The 16,432-nt window shown below is 47.9% G+C and overlaps 1 protein-coding gene across 3 annotated transcripts in view; it reads left to right on the top strand.

Moving 5' to 3' along the window:
- Pitpnm3 (PITPNM family member 3) overlaps positions 1-16,432 on the top strand; it is an 82,564-nt gene that overhangs the window by 12,548 nt on the left and 53,584 nt on the right. For all 3 annotated transcript variants that reach the window (XM_063250988.1, XM_063250987.1, XM_063250986.1), the window contains exons 2-3: positions 7,543-7,638; positions 15,683-15,790. In XM_063250988.1, coding sequence (XP_063107058.1) covers positions 15,688-15,790 — 103 coding nt within the window. In that variant the 5' untranslated portion in view covers positions 7,543-7,638; positions 15,683-15,687. The remainder of the gene's footprint in view (positions 1-7,542; positions 7,639-15,682; positions 15,791-16,432) is intronic.

The raw sequence follows: 16,432 nt of genomic DNA, 5'->3' as shown, positions 1-16,432 counted from the left end.
AAGGAAAGGTTTATCTACTTCACAGTTTGTTGCTGACTCCAAAGCAGGCTGACTCCAAACCAGGCTGGCACAGCACAGGGACAACACTTCAAGGCAGCAAAAGACACAAAAAGCAGCAAAAACAAGCCTCTGCTCCTCCCTTACATTGTAAGCCGGCTGCCCCCACCCAGGGTGAGGGTACAGCATTCACAAGGTCCCCCTGCCCTCCTCCTGCACAGGGTGAGGATGTTTACAAAGTGAGGACCCTGGATCCCTGCTGGGTGGCTTAAACTTCTGAACTTCTCAAGTTGACACAATGTATCAACCATTAAAATCCACCCTTGTCAACTTGGAAACTAGATACATTTCTTTAAAACAGTTTCTTTAAATAAGCAAAGACATGCTTATACTCTTTTATTTTTTAATTTTAAAAAGCAAAACAGAACAGTGATATATGTGTACCCATGTTTATAGCAGCACAATTTGTAATAGCTAAATCTTGGAAACAACCAAAATGCCCATCAACTGAGGAATGGATAAAGATGTATTTTTATACAATGGAATATTACGCAGCTATAAAGAGGATGAACTTGATGCTTTTATAGGTAAATAGAGGCAACTGGAGAGTAACCTCATAAGTAAAATAAATAAGAATTATATTTTAAATATCACATTGTATCTCTAGTGTAAAAAGTAATAAGAACTGTAGGAGTAATAAGTAATAAGTAAAATGTGTAATTGCTATTGTAAAAAGGAGGGGAGGAAAGTGCTCCCAAGGGTAGAAGTGCATGTATGTTTAGGTGAATAAGATAGATGACCATATTACTAAGTTTTTGTTGGATTGTTGAACAGAACTGTTTGCACTCTCATTGTCCACTTCGTATGCATTAATTTTGTAACTTGAACAACTATTTCTAAGAGGACAATATGTAATTTATCAACTAGTGATTTCTTGCTGTTAATTTTTTTTGAAATTCTGTATCATTTCTACGCTTTTTTGTTTTGTTTTTTTCTTTAAGAAAGCAAAACAAAAAAAGGATAGAAATGATACAAAACTTCGAAAAAATAGTAGGAAATTAACACTAATATATTGCATATTGTTATTTTAGAAGTAGCTGGTCAGGTTACAAAATTTAGGCACAAAAATGATCAAACAATCAATGAAAACACAAACTGTTGTTTTGAATGAACTAACGGAGATTAGTAGTATACCTATCTACCTTGTCTCTGTGTGTGTGTATGTGTGTATACGCACATATAATCCTTTTTCTTTTTTCTTCTCTCCTTTCCCCTACCCCAATTTTTCTTTCCTTTTGAGCACTTTCTCTGCCTTTCATTATTACAATATCAGCTGTACATTTTTTTTTACCTTTTTTTTTTTTTTTTGTATTTTTACCCATACCAGGGACCGAACTCACAACTGCCTGCTTGCAAGGCAGGCGCTTATGCCGCTGAGCTAAATCCCCAGCCCTGTTGTACATTTTGGATCTTATTACTCTTTTTTTTTTTTTTTTTTGGTCTTTTTCCTTTTTATCGGTACCAGGGATCGAACTCACGACCGCCTGCTTGCACGGCCGGCACTTATGCCGCTGAGCTAAATCCCCAGCCCCGATCTTATTACTCTTTCAGTTTTTTTTTTAACTCTAGGGAGACAATACAATAATTACAAATGTGAGTTTGATTCATTTCACTTAAGAGTGTGGTCTCAAGTTGTCTCCATTTACCCAATTTTCTTTCTTTCTTTCTTTCTTTCTTTCTTTCTTTCTTTCTTTCTTTCTTTCTTTCTTCCTTCCTTCCTTCCTTCCTTCCTTTCTTCCCTCCTTCCTTCCTCCCTTTCTCTCTTTCTCTTTCTTTCTGTCTTTCTTTCAGGCAGAGTCTCAATATGTAGTTCAGGCTGACCTTAAATTTACAACAATACTCCCAAATTCTGGGATTATTTACGCCACCACACTCAGCAAAAACGAAAATTTTAAGTAAAAATAAATAAATAATCCTAGCACTCTGAGGAACAGGCTGAAGGATCACCAGTTCAAGCCCAGCTTCTCCACTGTGGTGGGAGTGTAGACTGGTACAGCCACTGTGGAAATCTTTATGACGATTCCTCAAAAAGCTAGGATTGGATGTCCCATCAATTCAGCTATTCCCTTTCTGGGTATCTTCCCAGAAGAACTGAAAGCATCATACTACGGTGATATATGTGCACCCATGTTTGTAGCAGCACAATTTATAATAGCTAAATCTTGGAAATGACATGCTTATTCTTAACATTCCATAGCTTGAACATTATAACACAGATTTAACAATCTCTAAGAACCAGCATTAAGTCTATCAACATTATGTTACATTAAAACCATAACATTTCCCCTCTGGCCTCTCAAAGGCTCATCCACATCCCTGTATGCAAAAGGCATTTGCTCCAGCTCTAAGAGTTATCAAAGTCCTAACAGTTTCACCATTGCTGCAAGGTCCAAGTTCCAAGGCTCCTCTGAGATTTAAGGCAAACTTAGCTGCAAGCTCCTGTACAAATGAAAACAAAGTTAAACACTTCCAACATTCAATGCACAAGATAAACATTTTCATTCCAAAAGTTACAAAGGGGAATACAAAGGAATGGGAGCCAAGCAAGTCCACAAAGCCAGCAGGGCAAACATTAAGTCCTGTAGTTGCATGCCCAGTATCTGAAGCAATCTGTGGCAAATTGTGAGCCCCAAAGGGTTTGAGTGACTCCACCTCTGTGGTCCTTCTGGTGGTTACAATTCCCACGGCTTCTCTCTCAGCTCTCCTGTGCTTTCTCCTTGCAGCTTTCCTTAGATAATGTGCTTTCCTAGCTTTTAGAAACTTCTGGGGTCTTCACTACATCTTCAGCTCCACACTCACAGCTTCACACACTGCCCTCTCAGGGGCACACTGCTTAGCCTCCCATCTTCTGAATTGAGATCTTTGCATGCACCTAAAACCAGCACTATGTGGATGATGCCAGCGTTTGCTGCCAGTTAGTGCAGTGGCCAGACTTTCTCTTGGCTGTAGGGGTCAAGTGCCTGCCCTGCTGGGCACTCTGAATCCAATTCTGAGGAACAAATTTTCGATGCTGCCAACATTCTGAAGGTGATGTGGCTGTCACCATTGTGGAACCTTATGCTCTGCAGCTTTCTCCTCAAAGCAAAAGGGTGTGACTTGCTGCTTCTTGTGATGCTCTCAGGCCATCTTTGCTGTTCTGTTCCTTCTCAACAATAGAGACCTCCTCAGCTGTTGCAGCCCACAGCTTTACTGTATCTTCTTTTCTGGCCAAGCTCACAACACTTTAAAACATTTTGAAAGGCTCTCTGCTTTTGATTCTCAACATAAATCTGGCTAAAAGCCCCCACCAATGACCATGCCACAGCCTCAACATTAAACGGCCTTGAAATTTCTTCTCCCAGATTACATAGTCCACTGCCCATAATCTCCATCTCAGGCAAAGTCTCTGGACAGGAGCAAAATGTAGACAAACTGTCTGCCAGGCCATAACACACATTATCTGGAGTCCAACAACCAGTGCAGTCCTTCTTCCCATCGGAACCTCCTGAGCTGATCTTTTTGGTTTTCTGGTCTTCTGAGCTCTGGCCAGAATCTCCCGTATAGTACAGCCTAAGGTGTGTCAACTCTGCTCTTTCAGCCAACATCTTCAAACCTTTCCAAACTCTTCCACAAGCCATTCCCAAAGGCTGCTGAACCACATGGTCAGGTAAAGTCACAGCAATGACCTCACTTCTCTGGTACCAAATTCTGTCTTGGTTACTTTTGTCTCATTGCTGGACAAAATACCCGACACCCAAAATGAAAGAAGGAAAGATTTATTTACTTCACAGTTTGTGTAGAGTTCAGTCCACAGTCAGCTGACTCCAAAGCAGGGGTGGCTTGGCACAGGAGCAGCACTGTGGGTCAGTAGAAGACAGCAAAAGTGCAAGAGCAGAAGTGGGCAGAAAGCCTCTTTTCCTCCCTTGTATTCTAAACAGGCAGGTATACCACCCATACCATCCCCCTGCGCTCCCCTTGCACAGGATAACGGTGCTTACATAGTGAGGACTCTGGCTCCCTGATGAATGGCTTAGTTAAACTTCTAAGGCTGACACGATGTATCAGCCATCAGAATTGGGGAAGGTAGGACGATGGAGCCAACAATTTGAGCTGAGATCTCTGGCCATACTCCTGCTGGGGAGAAGCAGGCCTGAGAGGTGGCCTGTGGCATTGCCCTGGACCCAGAGCAGGTCAGTGGGCCTGAAGATAGATGGGCCAGAACCCCTTCACTGCAGGCTCCGCATGGAGCTGTGCAGGCGCAGGTGAGGAGCGCTGGATCGCGTTTTGCCCTGGGAAGTGCTAGGTGCTGTCTTATCTTTGATCCATATTCAAGGTTTTTAAATCAATGTGGTCTTCAGGAAGAGGTAGGCAGAGCCTGGGAGGACACAGAAGGGGCCTTGGATAGGGCCCTGGCAGCTGTTGGAGGCCTCTCAGGTGGTCTCACCCAGCCACAAGCCTTGGTTGTGTAGCTGAGGAGGGCCACCATCTCTTGAGGGCCAGACTGGGGTGGACACTTTGGCAGCTGGTCTTGGTGAAATCTTCTAATAGTGAGGCAAGGATCACGATGCCTGTTTTAGAGAGAAGTTGGAGTCTCAGAGAAGAGAACCTGCTTTGGATTTATACACAGTAAGTGACAGATGTGAATCCAGGCTTCAGCCTCCCCTAAGCCCGTACTCTGACCTGGGTGCTAAATTCTCATCTGCAGCTGGGGGCTGATTTTCATGTGGCTTAGGAGAGGTCTTTGGAAGGGGTGAGTGGCAGGTGGAAAGCTTATCTCCCCGAGGAATGCACACACATACACACACAGCCATGTGAGCCCAGTATAATACTAGACACCTCTACATGGGATGTTTTCACAGGCATGAAGATAGCTGGACCTGATGGGCAGATGGTTCTAGAACTAGGAGCTCTCAGCTGAGCCCTCAGAGCCAGGGACCAGTGAGGAGCTAAAAGAAGGCTTCTGAACTGTGTACAGTTGGCCCATAGCAGGGGGCTGATTACCATCGGCCAGAAGAGCAGGTAGCAGAGAGAGGAAAAGTCAGTGGTTACTTGCCCTGAGCTCCAACACAGAGATGGTTCCGAGCATGGGTATTGGAGCCAGGTGGATCTGTGTTCAAATCCTGCCTCTGTCATTTACTAGCTCTGTGCCCTCGAGAACATGCCTTACAACTCCGAACCCGTTTCCCTTGCTGTAAGTGAACTCATGGCTGCTCCGCTAGGCTTGGTTAGTGATTTTCAGTTGGATTGGTAAAGCAGCCAATAGACTGTCTGCTGCCCCTCCCTCCCTGTGTGTGCTAAGCAGGTCCTGATTATTGACCGACTTATTTCACTAATATTCTTTGGCCATCTTCCACATGGGTTCACATCTTGAACCCAGAAAATACTGAAAAGTATAGGATGTGGGTCCACTGCAAGGGCACTGTGCTCTAGACCCCCATCCTCACTGTTTGGGGATTTTCACACCCATCTGATTCTAGAGACCCTGAGCAGTCTTGCTCGCCTCCCTAGGGCACCTCCCTTGGGAGGCTCTCTGCCTCTTTTGGGCAACTGTACCCCTTCTTCTTGAGGCATGCAGGTGATAGACTCTGGGAGGGGCAGGAGGAAAACTCAGAACTCATTTGTTCAAGCTTCCTTCCATGACAGGCCACCCCTTACCTGGTCTGACTGTTTCTTCTCTTGTCTCCCCTTTTACATCATCCCATCATCAGTGGCGTCAGCCCTGTGGGTTCCTTTCTGCCTCTCAGACAGCCAGTCTCATGTCCAGTCTGCCTTTGTGGTTCTTTCCTGCAGGAAGGCCGTTGGCTGCACACTGCCTGTTCATCCCATGTGCATCTGTGCGTGAGTGGGAGTGCACACCCTGTGTGTGTGTACTTAGTGTGACTCAGTGTTCCTCATCGTTCAAGCTTCAGGCCTCTTGGCACCACTTCCCAGCAGTCTCCCCTTCAGAGCCCTCTCAAGACACTGTCCAGTGTTTGTTTCTGTCTTTGCAATAGGACATTTGCCGTTTGCTGGAAAATCAGTACATTGGAGGAGGAGGTGGAGGCAGCATGTCTCATCCAGGCCACATGAAGGCTGCAGCTTACCATGCCCGTTTTTTTTTTTTTGTTGTTGTTTTTTTTGTCTTTTTCGTTTTTATCGGTACCAGGGATCGAACTCACAACTGCCTGCTTGCAAGGCAGGCGCTTATGCCGCTGAGCTAAATCCCCAGCCCCTCCATGCCCGTTTTTGTGGGTTCTTCTTTTATAAGTATCTGCAACTGGGTCCCTTCGGGTTGTTCTGAGCAGCCCCTTCACAATGGCAGGGTTGACCTCATATCTCTGTTAAACAAATTTCAGAGTACAACTTAAAAACCGCTGCAGGCAAGCTGTTTAAAAGCAAGGAGCATAACAGCAAGCAAGATAAAACATGCATTTAGGAAAACATTTGGGTGTATAGTTTCACCACAGAGGAGAGTCATAGCAACAAGGATTTATCAGAGAACAATATTAGTTATGAGTTGGAGACGAAAGGGCGACACCTTGGTGGCCCAACATTTATAACTAGAAGGGTGACCAAGGGCTGCTGAAGAGTTGGGCTGGGGTTGGGCTGAATCACGTGGCCTCTGAGGTCACACAGACCCATACACGCGTGCCTGTCCAGTCTTTCAGCTGTAATGACACAGAGACACTTGTGGGAGGAGAAAGTGGCAGAAGAGGGAAAGCAGAAGTCTTGGAGCAGAAGCACTTGTCACTGTGGAAATAACTTTGGTTGTGTGCGTGACATGTGATTTGCCAACTCTGGCCATTAGAAAGTGAGCAGAGGGGGCTGGGGATTTAGCTCAGCGGCATAAGCGCCTGCCTTGCAAGCAGGCGGCCGTGAGTTTGATCCCTGGTACTGATAAAAAGGAAAAAGACAAAAAAAAAAAAAAAAAAAAAAAAAAAGTGAGCAGAGATGTGCCATTTCTGGCAGGAGCCTTTAAGACTAGGTGTGACTTTCTGTGTTCTGCTCCCTAGCTTTAGCAGACCTTGGCATCTCATGCCGAGAGGGTAGCATCTTAACGTGGTCCTTTCACACGACCAGAGTGAACAGAGCCGGCTTCTGAGTGGTGTGTCAGTGAGAAATAAACAGTTGTTACTTTTAAGCAGCGAGTTCAGCTTATCTCATGCTGACTGATACGCTTTGTCACCTTGGCTAAGGCTCTTAGCCAGTAAGGGTGACACTTCTAGAGCTTTCAGTGGTGATAACACATAGCCCGCTGCAGCACATGTGCCGTAGGTTCGCCACCATTGCTCTTAGCTCCCTGCAGCCTCAGTGTTAATCAATGCAGAATGGACCTACTGCCCTATGGAACTTCCACAGACAGCGTGCCGGGAACTTAGCTGAAAGTGGGTGCCCTTGGTGAAGTGTGAGGCCTCAGAAGGAGTGGGCTCCGACATGCAGGATATGACTGACTGTGAGTCTGTGGCTACCTTTTTCATGCTGGGACACTGCTGTAGGCTTGGCTAATGAGTGTGCTCCCTTTGCCAGGTGGCCCTTCCCTGGGCGGCGGTGCCCCCTGGCACCTTCGGAATGTCCTTGGAGACTCAGTGGAGAGCTCGGATGATGAATTCTTCGATGCTAGAGGTGAGTGACTCCATCCTCACACCTGGTGGGGTGACCTCCCTAGAAGCCCACGAAGAGGGTTCTTGGTGGGAATTAGTATTCTTCCCTACGCAGACTTGCGCAGGATGAGAGCCCAGAGCCTGAGCTCAGTGGCCATCCATCCACTCTGAAATATTTGTTGGGTCCCTAATATGTCCAAGAGTTGTGGTGGGAGCACAAGACATTGTGGAATCCAAGGAGCATGGTCACTGCCCCATCAGCTTATAGTCTACTGCAGGAGTAAACACCAGACAGTGACGCAAAGGGACATGCCATCACTGATGGGCGGGGTGATGTCAAGTAGAAACAGCACCAGCTGTTAGGAGAGAATGAGGCAAAGACGTCTACACTGGTGTAGGTGGAGCTGAGTGGCGAGCAGGTGAAGAGACACACAGATAGAAGGTCTAGTGGCCCTGAAGTGGAGAAGAGGAGGGAGCATGTGGGGCCCTGAAGGAAGACCTGTGCCAGTGCGGTGCTGAGCAATGGGTGAGGAGCGAGAAACGAGGCCACAGGGTCTGTGGTGACAGTGGCAGGCAGGTGCCTTCTGGTCACCCTCGTAGATGGGAGGGGATCCCATAGATGGGAGTGTTTCAGGTGCCTTTGCGGGGATCAGGGGAGGGCCTGTGGGGTGGACGGTGGCCAGGAAATTAGCTCTGGGTCAAGGGGGTGAACAAGATGCAGAATGAGGGTTAGGCTGGGTTGTCAGAACCAGAAGCTTTCTGGGAACTGTGAGATGGGGCATTACCTGGGCGGGCCCCTGTTGAGCCACCATCTAGGGTGTGCGTGCACAGGGCCAATGAGTGGGCAGCAGGAGGGAAATCAATCTCGAATTTAGGCCCAGAGAGCCTCATTAGCCATGCTGAGCGGGGCTGGGTGGGATGGGGAAGAGCACTGATGTTCTGCACCCCAGCCCGGGGGCTTCCCAGTCCCTCTGAGGAATCACCACACCAAGGGCATTGATTTATCCGCAAGACGGGGCAGCTTGAAGCACCTGGCAAGGAATCTTGAAAGGCAAACAGAAGAAGTGCTAGGAAAACATCTGGACCAGAGCAGGACACTTAGGACAGGGTCTCGGCCATGCTGTGGGCTCATTCTGTGATACCAGGCAGGTACTCCTTCTTTTCCAGGTCTCACTTTTCCTATCAGTTCTGTGCCTCCCCAGATGGAGAATACCTAGTTTGGGTGACTTCAGGGATATGTAGCTGGGTGGAGAGCTGTTCCTGCTCCAGCTTCCCCCGTTCTTGGTTGTGGGTAGCGAACCCCTTCCTGGCACAAGCCCCAGGTCAGCCATGTGAAGTCCAGTCTCTGTCTCCCATTAGGTGTGATGGAGAGGCTGCCACACACAGCTTTAGGATTTTGATGCTCCAGAGACTTTTCTTTAAAACGTTGCTGCAGTTCATCCTGGCTCTGTGTTCCCGGCTGACATGGTGCCTTTAGCTGGGAGACACGAGGCTCAGCTCTGCCCCTGGGGGCCCTGCTCACTGCTCTCCCTCCATGCAGCTGCGGGCCCTTCCTGCTCCCCCCGTGTTGGTTGCTCAGTTTGTCTTCTCCTCCCTGATCGGACTGGGACAGAAACTGGCCTCACCCCCATTCTCTTCTCTTGGTGGCTCTACTTTCTGTTCTCCTTTTTTGTCCTACTACTTCTTTCTTTCCTTCTCCTCACTCCTCCAGAGCCCCAGACTCTCCTTCTGGAATGTGGCCTCAAACCCAGATCATTTCAGAGCTGGGAGGCCCCTCAAGGTCTTTCACCCCAGCAATCTTGGCTGATTTTACCCGCTGGGGACCTGAAGCAGGGAAACCTGTGCAGGGCCACGAAAGAGGCCGAGTGAGGACTCCAGTCCCACTTCCCTTCCTCCACCCTTTCAACAGAACCTTGCTGGGCATCTGCCCATCAGGTTCCAGGCCCTGGTTGCAGTGACAGGAAAGGAGACCACAGCTACTTAAAAGTTACCATCCTTAACTACCAGCCCTCCCACTCCTGAGCAGTTACCTAAGAAAACACAGGGCCATGACTGTTCTAGCAGTTTCTTTAAATTCTAGCCCCAAACTTAATTTACATCAATGAATGAATGAAAAAACAAATTGCGGTACAAGAAGGAACAAACTGATAGTATTTGCAAGTCTGGACACATCTCCAAATACTCATACTAGGTGAAAAAAGTTAGACTGAAACAGAGCCCATGCTGTAAGATTCCACGATATGACCAGTCCTGGCAGATGTGGGTTGGTAGTCTCCTAGGGCAGGAAGTGTGGGAGGGAGGGAGAACAAAGGCAGGAGAAAATTTCTGGGGGTGATGGCTATATGTTCACCGTCTTGATTGGGGTGAGATTTCATAGGTGTTGACATAGGTAAAAGCTTACCACAGTGTGCGTTTTAATTATGTGCAGCCTGTTTAGTGTCCACTATAATTCTAATGCTGTTAAAAGGCAGGACCCTTCCCCTCCCCTCTAATGAAGGGGATGTGACAGTGATTGGGTGACTGAAGGAGGTCCCTGGGGGAGACAGCCCGGGTTGAGCACTGCGTAACACGATGTGGGTCTGGATCTGTTCTAGAGAGTGGCACAGCCAGGGTAGAGGGTTTACAGGAGGACCAAGCTTGGCACCCTTGGGAATGCAGCAAAGTTGGTATGGCCTGAGTAAGCCAGGAGGGACCCTAGTGCTGCGGTCTGCTGTATTAGCCCTGGAGCCTGGGGTACAGAAGACAGTATCCTTGGGTGTGCTTTTCTGTCCAGATTGGCCCAAAGCACCCCGTCCCTGTCTCAGAGAAGGTCAGAGCCTCATCTGGCAGATGGACCTGCCAAATGAAACCATGCTTGAACCTTGAGTGACCAAGCTTCTTACTGTGTGTGATGCAGACTTCTGGGTGACAGGTAACCTAGCTAGAAACGCTGGTTAGGAGAGCTTAGTAGGCTCAGGAAGGAGGCTAGTTTTTAGGAAGCCCAGATTTCATAGTTTCGACCTGTGAGAGCTAAACTCCAGAGTGAAAGTGAAAATGTCCTTTGGAGTCTCCATCCCTAAAAGAATGACAGGCTGAATGCAAGAGGCCGCTTTGGCATCAGACGACTTTATTTGGGATGTGGTTGGATATGTCAAGCACGGGTCACGTTCTGGTCTGTTTCTGTAACAAAGTGTATCTTCCTTTGGAAAGGATCAGATGCATCCTTGACTTTAATTTTCCTTTTAAATATGAAGCGTACTCCAGTTGGGGTTTTAAAACTAGCTTACATCTCTAGCAACAAAGGGTTTTGCCGTGAACTTACCTACGTAAAAATGCCTTGAATCAGCAGGCAAGAGATCTGAGTTCTTGGTCCAGTCCTGTCCCTAAGGCTGTGCCTGCCCCTGGGCCAGTTGTGCAGCAGTGCTTTTGCAACAAGATGCTGGACCTGACCTTGAAGTCTTTTTATATCTCCAGACATTCCACGGAGCACCCAAGTAACCTTGCCAGGCCTATTGACCAGAGTGTCCAAGTCTGTTTCTTCACTTTGATGGGAAGTACTTGTTTTCATGTGGTTTTCCTCTCTAGTATCTAAATAGCAACCTCTCCCTTCATGAATATGTATAAGCAGGAGTAAGACATTGGAGGGACAGTGGTGGTGGTAGTGACAGTAGTAGTGGACCCAGAGTTAATTTTCAGAGTACATGTAGCCCTGGGCACTTAACCAAGAGCAAGACATGGGACTCGGTCTCCTGGTAGGACAGGGGACCTCTGTGGGCTGGGAAACTTCTGCCCTCACCTTCCTGGTGTATTCCCCATTTCCTGACTCTCACGGTCCAGTCCTGGCTGATCTCATCCTCCCGCGCGTGGTACAAGGCTGGAGCATGTGCAGCTGGATGCTGGGTGTACAGTTCACTTACGGCTTCTATCCTGGTTTCCCGTGGCAGGCAGGAGAGGAAGGCGATGAAGGGTTAAATAATCCCATTTTAGGGACAGAGACTGAAGGCAAGGCTGGATCTCCTAGAGAATAAGGAACATGCCCCGTTCTCCTCTTGGGCTGGGCTTCTGCTGTGATCACAGGGTTTTCTACATGTGGTCCCAAAGGCACCACAGCAAATGGAGGTCCTTCCAAGCGGGGAGAAGAGCAGAAAAGTGGGGTTAGAGGATCAGATCTTCACTGAGATTGTGCCATTAACTGGTTGCTGTCTGACATCAAGCAAGTGTTGACTCTGTAAGTCTCCAACTTTTCTAGAAAATGGCAGCGTGGAATGGTTTGTCTCATGAGTGGAGTGGAAGGAAACCGCTGTGGAAGCTGGGTGATCGTTACTGGGCAGTGGGTCATCACAGACATAACCTGAAGGCATGTCACGCCCTGCCCCTACTGCTTTCCCCCCACCAAGGGAGGAAAGTGGAGACATGGGTGACGTGGAGGCAGCTCCAGAGGCTTCTGGGTAAGGGCTGAGTGGGGACCCCCACAAATGATGGGGAGAAAGTGGTGGTGATGGCTGTAGGTGGAGGATGAGGGGAATGTTAACCAGTGCAAGGTGCAGGCGTTTTTGTCCCAAAGGCACCACAGCAAATTGAGGTCCTTGGAAAGAATGGCTCAAGTGTGTGGGCCTCCACTGTGGAAGTGGAGGGTCCTTCAGAAGGGATAACTCAGGCCTTGCCCCCATGTGCTGGAGGAGTTGAGGCTTTCTAAATAGGACAAGATAGCTCTCCGAGTCTTGAGACTCCACCGAAACTGAGGCCCTGGCCAGAGGAAGGATTTCCTTAGGGTTCTGGAGGTGGCATTTAAAGGGCAGGTCCAGGCTTCAGCCAGGGTCCGGGTCAGGGTCAGGTTGAGGCCAAGGCCATGATGTGGTGTCAGTGGGTGAGGCTCAGCTTAGAGCATCTAGGCAGGGGCTGAGGTTTTGTGGAGTGACACAGATGCTTAGACCATGTCCACATCAGATGCCCGTGGAAAATGAAAATCAACTTATAGATAGCAGTTAGAAAAGATGAAAAGCAAAGTTGATACCCAGGACAGTTGTCCAGATGTACTCTCTATGGCCTCAGGGCTTCCCATGAAGGGTGATACTGTAATGAGGGAGAAGGAATGGGGTCTCAGAGCTGAGCCACAGGACACCTCTACCTGGAGGGCTCCAAAAGAGGTGTTTAGATTGCAGAGAGAGAGAGAGAGAGAGAGACAGACAGACAGACAGAGAGACAGAGACAGACACACACACACACACACACACACACACACACACAGAGAGAGAGAGAGAGAGAGAGAGAGAGAGAGAGAGAGAGAGAGAGAGAAGAATCAAGGAGATAAATGTAGAGAAGGATCCAGAAATATCAGACCCAAGGTGTACAGAGAGATGCTTCTCTCCCTGGGGATCTGTGGGAGAGATAATTGATACAAATGCAGACAAAAGACCCAGAGTGAAAGATGAGGCAGAGAGATGGAAGAGATGCAGGGAGGTAGGCATGGACAGAGCTCCAGAGCCCTGGCTGCCACCGCCACAGAGCACCAGTGGCCTCCCCAGCCCAGGAAAGAGCTTCCTGCGCTGCAGAGAACAGGACCTAGCACGTGACGAGCACCTGCTGCATACACAGCTCTGGACCTGAGCCTGGCGCTCTCACCTTCCCGGGTCAGAGTTGTTCACTGTTGTACCCTTCGCATGACCAGGCACACAGTAAGTGCGGGGACCCACTCCCTGTACAATGGGCTAGAATGAGCGAGTGGGTAGATGCCTGCCTGCATAATGGAACTGAGAGACAGGGAACTCAAGGCAGGTTTCAGGCTGCTCCTGATTATCGCCTCTGGAGCTGGGACAGAATGGGCACAGATCAGACACTGGGTTTCTGGAACCAAGAGAGTTAGGGTGCACCGTCACATGCTGCTGCTGGTGGTACCCTGATGTGACATTGTCTTCATTGGTGCTCTCATAGTGTGCTTGGAGCTCTTGTGAATATGTGACCCACCCTTTTAGTTACCCTCACAGCTACCCTGGATACAGGTACAATCTGGTATCATCTTGTAGACGAGGAAACTGAGGTTTATAAAGGTTGTCCAAGGTTGTTCAGCTGACAGCTGTGGGTGCAGGATTGAAAATAGTCAATTTAATACTGAAACTGAACTCTTAACCTCATTACAATTGTGCTTCCCTGAATGATGTCACTGTATGCGCATGCACGTTTCGGTTTGTTTGTGTGGTTTTGTTTGGACTTACTTACTGTATGTCTCCATGGTGGCTTGCTAGAAAGTATTAGCACTAGAGATACTGTTGCCATTTAAGGAATAAGAAAACAGAATTAGATGGTGGATAACAAACCTCACAGGTAGCATAATCTTCACTGGAACTGGGTCAGAGCTCTTCCCAGGACAGAAAGCTGCTGCTAGGTGTGAGCTGGTCCCCAGACTGAGCGTCCCAGGCTTAGGAAACTAGGTGTGTGTAATGCCTGGCTGGAGCATTGAGCGGTCATTGAGCGGAGTGCAGGATGCCCAAGGCAGGCTATCAGGAAAGCAGGATTTCAGGGCTCTTGGAATAGTACATCCAGGTTTGAATCCTGGCCCTGACCAATGTCCTAGGGTAAGAATCATTCAACTACCCTGTGCCTCAGTTGTCCTGTCTATAAAGTAGACAGTAATAATTTTCCTTTTTAGTATTCAATGCTATGAGCATTGAATTAATAGTTATAAATCACTTATACCAATCTCACAGGGCACTAAGGGCTTCATAAGTGTTGTTAGGTCAATCAAAGAAATAAGGAAAAATAAGGCAGGAAGAGTGTCCTAGCTAGGCATGGGATCCAGAGTAGGGAGTTTGAATGAGTCAGAACGCTGGACAGCTCCCGGAGCGGTCTGTCCCCACTGCAGGGTGACGTTCTTTCCAGTGAAACTGGGGTCACCTGTGCATTTACTTGTTTATTTCAATTTGGATCAAACCCAAGAGTGCTCTACCACTGAGCCACACTCTTAGCTCCCTTTTATTTATTTATTTTATCTTTTTCTTTTTTGCAATTGAACCCAGAGCCTTTGCCTTGAGCTACCTTCCCAGACTTAAACATTTTTTAAAATTTTAATGCAACACAAGTAGATATTAATGAAGAAAAAGAGAAAGTCTGCTCTTTTCTATGAAAAAATAGGACAAAATTTGTAACTCAATAATTAGAGAATAACAATGGTTAATATCTTGTGTGCTGTGATCTGAAAAGAGTAGCCCAAGTGGTACTCAGGCCTTTTTATTTTGAGACAGGGCCTCACTAAGTTTCCCAGACATGCTTTGGACTTGCAGTCCTTCTGCTTCAGCCTCCTGGCTTCATTCTTTATTCTTGATTATCATGCACTTGGGATCTGCCTCAGTGTCCTTGATGTCTTTTCTCTGGAGGAGCAGAAAGTGTAAAGACCTGAGGCCCTGCTTCTCTGGGAATGGAGAAGAGGTGGGCGCACCCATGACTCTGAGCCTGCCCTTGAAGAAGAGTCCCTTTCGGATGTAAACCATCTGTGCATCTGGGTGGGGGACCCTGGGACTTGTCTTCAGGGTGCCGTGGGAATATGGCTTCTGCTCTCCCCAGTGCTGCTCTCGTTCCCTTCAACCCAGACTGACTCACAGCCTGTAATGTGAAGAAATAACCACTGTGGTTATCTATGAGCCCTTAATATGCCCTAAGACTTTTAAACCAATTATCTCACCTAATTCTTGTAATTCTGTAAGTTGGACATTGCCGGCTGTGTTTTACTGATGGGAAAATTGAGACTCGAAGTCCAAAGCACTCCCAGAGAAGACACACTGTCAAGCGAGGGGGTTTTCCCTTTTTCCTCAAACACAAGTTCCCAAGAACTGTTACTCTGAAGCAGGAATGGAGCCTTCTATGGGTTTTCAGCTCTCTCGTGACTGCTCTCTTGGTACTTTCTTTTGCTGTGATATCTGGGGGCCCAGTGGGTACAAGAACGATACCTTCTTACAGTTTCCATCTGTAACTTCAGTAATTAAAGTCTACCTCAATTCATGGACAAAGAGAGTGCCCTCTGCTTCTGCACTCATGCCCTCGGCCGCATGTGCAGAACCCTGCCCGCTCATGTCCCTCTCTGCTTCTTCCCACAGAGGAGATGGCGGAAGGAAAGAATGCCATCCTCATCGGGATGAGCCAGTGGAATTCAAACGACCTGGTGGAACAGATTGAGACCATGGGGAAGCTCGATGAGCCTCCAGGTGAGAGTCCGTCTCTCCCTGATCAGGTGTGCACAGCCATGTTTTATGGTGGGGTGGGGCTGCCAGTTGGGGCTTGGACTTGAGTCTTCTATGAAGAGTCATGGGTCTGGGTGCCTTTTTTCACAGCATCCCTGAATCCTGTCACTTGCAGAAACTCTTTCGGGGACATCTTTGGGGTTTTAGATAGCAAAAAAACTTGAGAGTATTTCTATAGGGCTTCTTCTGTTTGTAGAATGACCACTCAGGTTCATAGAGAATTAAAGGTGGGTGCTGGTCTAAGCACCTTCTGGTTCCAGGTCTGTGGGACTGAAATCTTATGGGTAAGGGAGGTGGCACCTGGAGGAGCCTTTCAGCAGGGACAGGGACTGAGTTCTTATGGGAGAAGGACAGCAGTGGGGACGCGGACTTCTTCAGACTGAGCTGTTGAAGGAAGAGTGGATGGCTGGAGATTCATCTACTGAAAACTTTATATGAAGGGACTTTGGGCCAAGGGCTTGATCGGCACATAAAATAGGCTTATATATTTAGTCACCCAACCATCTATGCATCTGTCCATTTGAAAGATGAGCAACAGAATGTGCAGAGAGCATCTATGGTGGGTAAGTGCTTGGCAGGAGGGGTCACAGGGAATTCAGTGGAGGC

This window comes from Cavia porcellus, unplaced genomic scaffold (assembly GCF_034190915.1).
Source record: "Cavia porcellus strain 051 isolate PalLab524CR breed Dunkin Hartley unplaced genomic scaffold, mCavPor4.1 scaffold_6, whole genome shotgun sequence".
NCBI lineage: Eukaryota > Metazoa > Chordata > Mammalia > Rodentia > Caviidae > Cavia > Cavia porcellus.
This window is presented reverse-complemented; position numbering and strand designations above follow the sequence as displayed.